Genomic DNA, 2,632 nt, shown 5'->3' with positions numbered 1-2,632 from the left:
ATCTCACCTCGGGTCACACCTGCCCTGCCAGCCTGGCTAGACCTTTTATGCCTTCATGCCTGCACATTTTATGAGTTCTAGCTGCCTTCTCCATGTATAAAGAGCCAGCAAGGAGGTGCCTGGCGGGCTCAGTCTGTAGAGCATGCCACCCGTGATATCCAGGTGGTGAGTTTGAGCCCAGCACTGGGTGTAAGAGATTACTTTAAAAACGAAAAACAAAAAACAAAAACAGGCTGGTCTGCCTTTACTTCATTCCTCTTCCTTTTAAATCTACTGCTTTATTCTTTTTTTTTTTTTAAGATTTTATTTATTTATTTGACAGACAGAGATCACAAGTAGGCAGCGAGGCAGGCAGAGAGAGAGAGGGGGAAGCAGGCTCCCCGCCGAGCAGAGAGCCCGATGCAGGGCTCGATCCCAGGATCCTGGGATCATGACCCAAGCCAAAGGCAGAGGCCCAACCCACTGAGCCACCCAGGCACCCCCTGCTTTATTCTTTATACCAAGGAATGCTGAACATTCAGACAATCAGTAAATATCCTCACTTGTTTCAGTTCCTGTCTGTGAGATTTCTCCACCCCTTCCTTCCTCCCTTCCCCTGCCTCAAGCGCACACAATCACTTGATCCTTAGGGACAATAGTATAAATGAACCCCCATGCGCTTATCACCCAGCTTCACCAATTACCAACTCATGGCCAATATTTTAACACTTACCCCTATGCTCAGGTTACTTTGAAGCTATTCTCAGCATTTCATCTATAAATAGTTCATTGTGAAAAGAAAAATTTGATTCCCATGCCAATCCAATGTCCCCCACTTTGGCCGTATTTAAAAGTATCATTTTTTCTGTTCATTGTCATCAGAGCCCTTGTCCTCAATGAGCAATTTACTGAAAAGCCATTTGCCACTTAAAAATACATTATATGTGCAAAATGTTTCTATAACATATAGAAATATAATATTAGAACTAAAAATAGAATAATGTTAGAGCAAACACACATGTAACCATGACTGAGCTAGAGAGAGAGGAGTATTACCAGAACCTTGAGGTCCTTTGTTTGTCTCTTATCTCTCCCTTCCAGTTACACACTGTCCTGAAATTGAGGCTCATCGTTTCCCCCACACAGAGCTGTGTGTGTAACTATATGCAAGTTTGGACCTCCAAACAATATATTGTTTTTTTTTTCAAACAATATATTGTTTAGCTTTGCCTAATTGTGAACTTTTCATAGAAATAGAATCACTGAATCTTATAAACACAGTCATATAAAAACAAAAATCATATAGAAGTAAAAATCATTTAAATAGAATCACTGAAATACTGTTCTGTGACTTTTTCTACTTTAGCTTTTTTTTAATATTCATCCATGGATGTATACCTTAAACAGATTAAAAATGTTCTCTTCTATTGTTAGTTGTTGAGGTGTTTGTTTTATACTTCTTTTTTTTTTTTTCACAAATAAATTTTTTATTTGTCACCATTGAATGTCTGAATTTTAAACAGATTCTTGGACTGGTGGCTCATATCCATCAGCTCGTTCCACTTTAGCACCGGTCTCATCCCCAGTAGCTTTTCCAGAACTACTACCTTCACCATGAAGCTCCATGAGCTTTCCCAATTCAAACTTGGGCTTCTTCAGCATTTTTACTTTTCTAACGAAGACATCATGGAGTGGATAAATAGACTGACAAGCTTTTTCTCTATCTTTTCCAATGCTGTCTGGAATCAACTTATTGACCACTTCTTTCAAGTCATTTGTCTGAACCTCTCGGGTCATGATCTCCATCATCTTTTTCCAAATTTGGCGGACCTGTTGATGCTGAGCGTAAGAGGTCTTCCGAATTTGATTATTGCGTTTTTTAGTAAAACCAACACAAAATAGATGAAGCAAATAACCATCGGTAGTCTTGACATCAACATGAGCTTCGATCATGGTCTGCCATTTTTTGACCATGGAGCACATTTTGTCCCGGGTAAGATCCATGCCATGGAAATTGGTCAGGCAGTTTTTGCCCTGGACATCCTCAGTAATTAGCTTGAATTTTCTAAATGCAACTTCATCATTCTGCAGATCAGCAAGACTCACTTCAAAAACACGACCCTTGAGGCCATCAGAAGCGATTTTGGTTCCTTGAGTTCTTGTGACTAACGTTTTTCCAATATTTCTTATATTGAACCATAGCTGGTGCTTTCACATCATACCAATCTTTCTTAGAAAATGGATCAACCACTTTCTTCTTGGCTCCCTTTTTGCCGCCTTTCGTAAGGCGCTTGTTCTTGCCGACCGCCATGGCGCTGCTCAGGGAGCCAAAAGGGCAGAAGTAAAACTCATGCCTGTTTTATACTTCTGAATGGTAACTGGATTTTTATTTTTCTTTAAACAACCAATACATTTATTTATCTTTTACTTTATATTCAGGGGTAGAATTTAGTGATTCATCACTTATATATAACACCCAGTCTCATCCCCAAAAGTGCCCTCCTTAAAGCCCATCACTCATTTAGCCCATCTGCCTGCCCACCTCCCTTCCAGTAACCCTCAGTTTGTTCTCTGTGGTTAAGAGTCTGTTTCTTGGTTTGCCTCTCTTTTTTTCTCCCTCTGTTCATTACAATCTCTAGTTCTATCCACATCT

General features: G+C 39.9%; 1 protein-coding gene across 1 annotated transcript; it reads right to left on the bottom strand.

Moving 5' to 3' along the window:
* Positions 1-1,439: 1,439 nt before the first annotated feature.
* Positions 1,440-2,319, bottom strand: LOC122901950 (40S ribosomal protein S3a-like). The gene is given in 2 exon segments (XM_044241004.1): positions 1,440-2,175; positions 2,177-2,319. Coding segments are annotated over 2 exon segments (795 nt in total). The 5' UTR covers positions 2,291-2,319; the 3' UTR covers positions 1,440-1,494.
* Between the last annotated feature and the right edge of the window lie 313 nt (positions 2,320-2,632).

Source organism: Neovison vison, chromosome 3 (assembly GCF_020171115.1).
Source record: "Neovison vison isolate M4711 chromosome 3, ASM_NN_V1, whole genome shotgun sequence".
Lineage (NCBI taxonomy): Eukaryota > Metazoa > Chordata > Mammalia > Carnivora > Mustelidae > Neogale > Neogale vison.
Note: the sequence above shows the minus strand (reverse complement) of the source record. Positions and strands in the feature narration are given on the sequence as shown.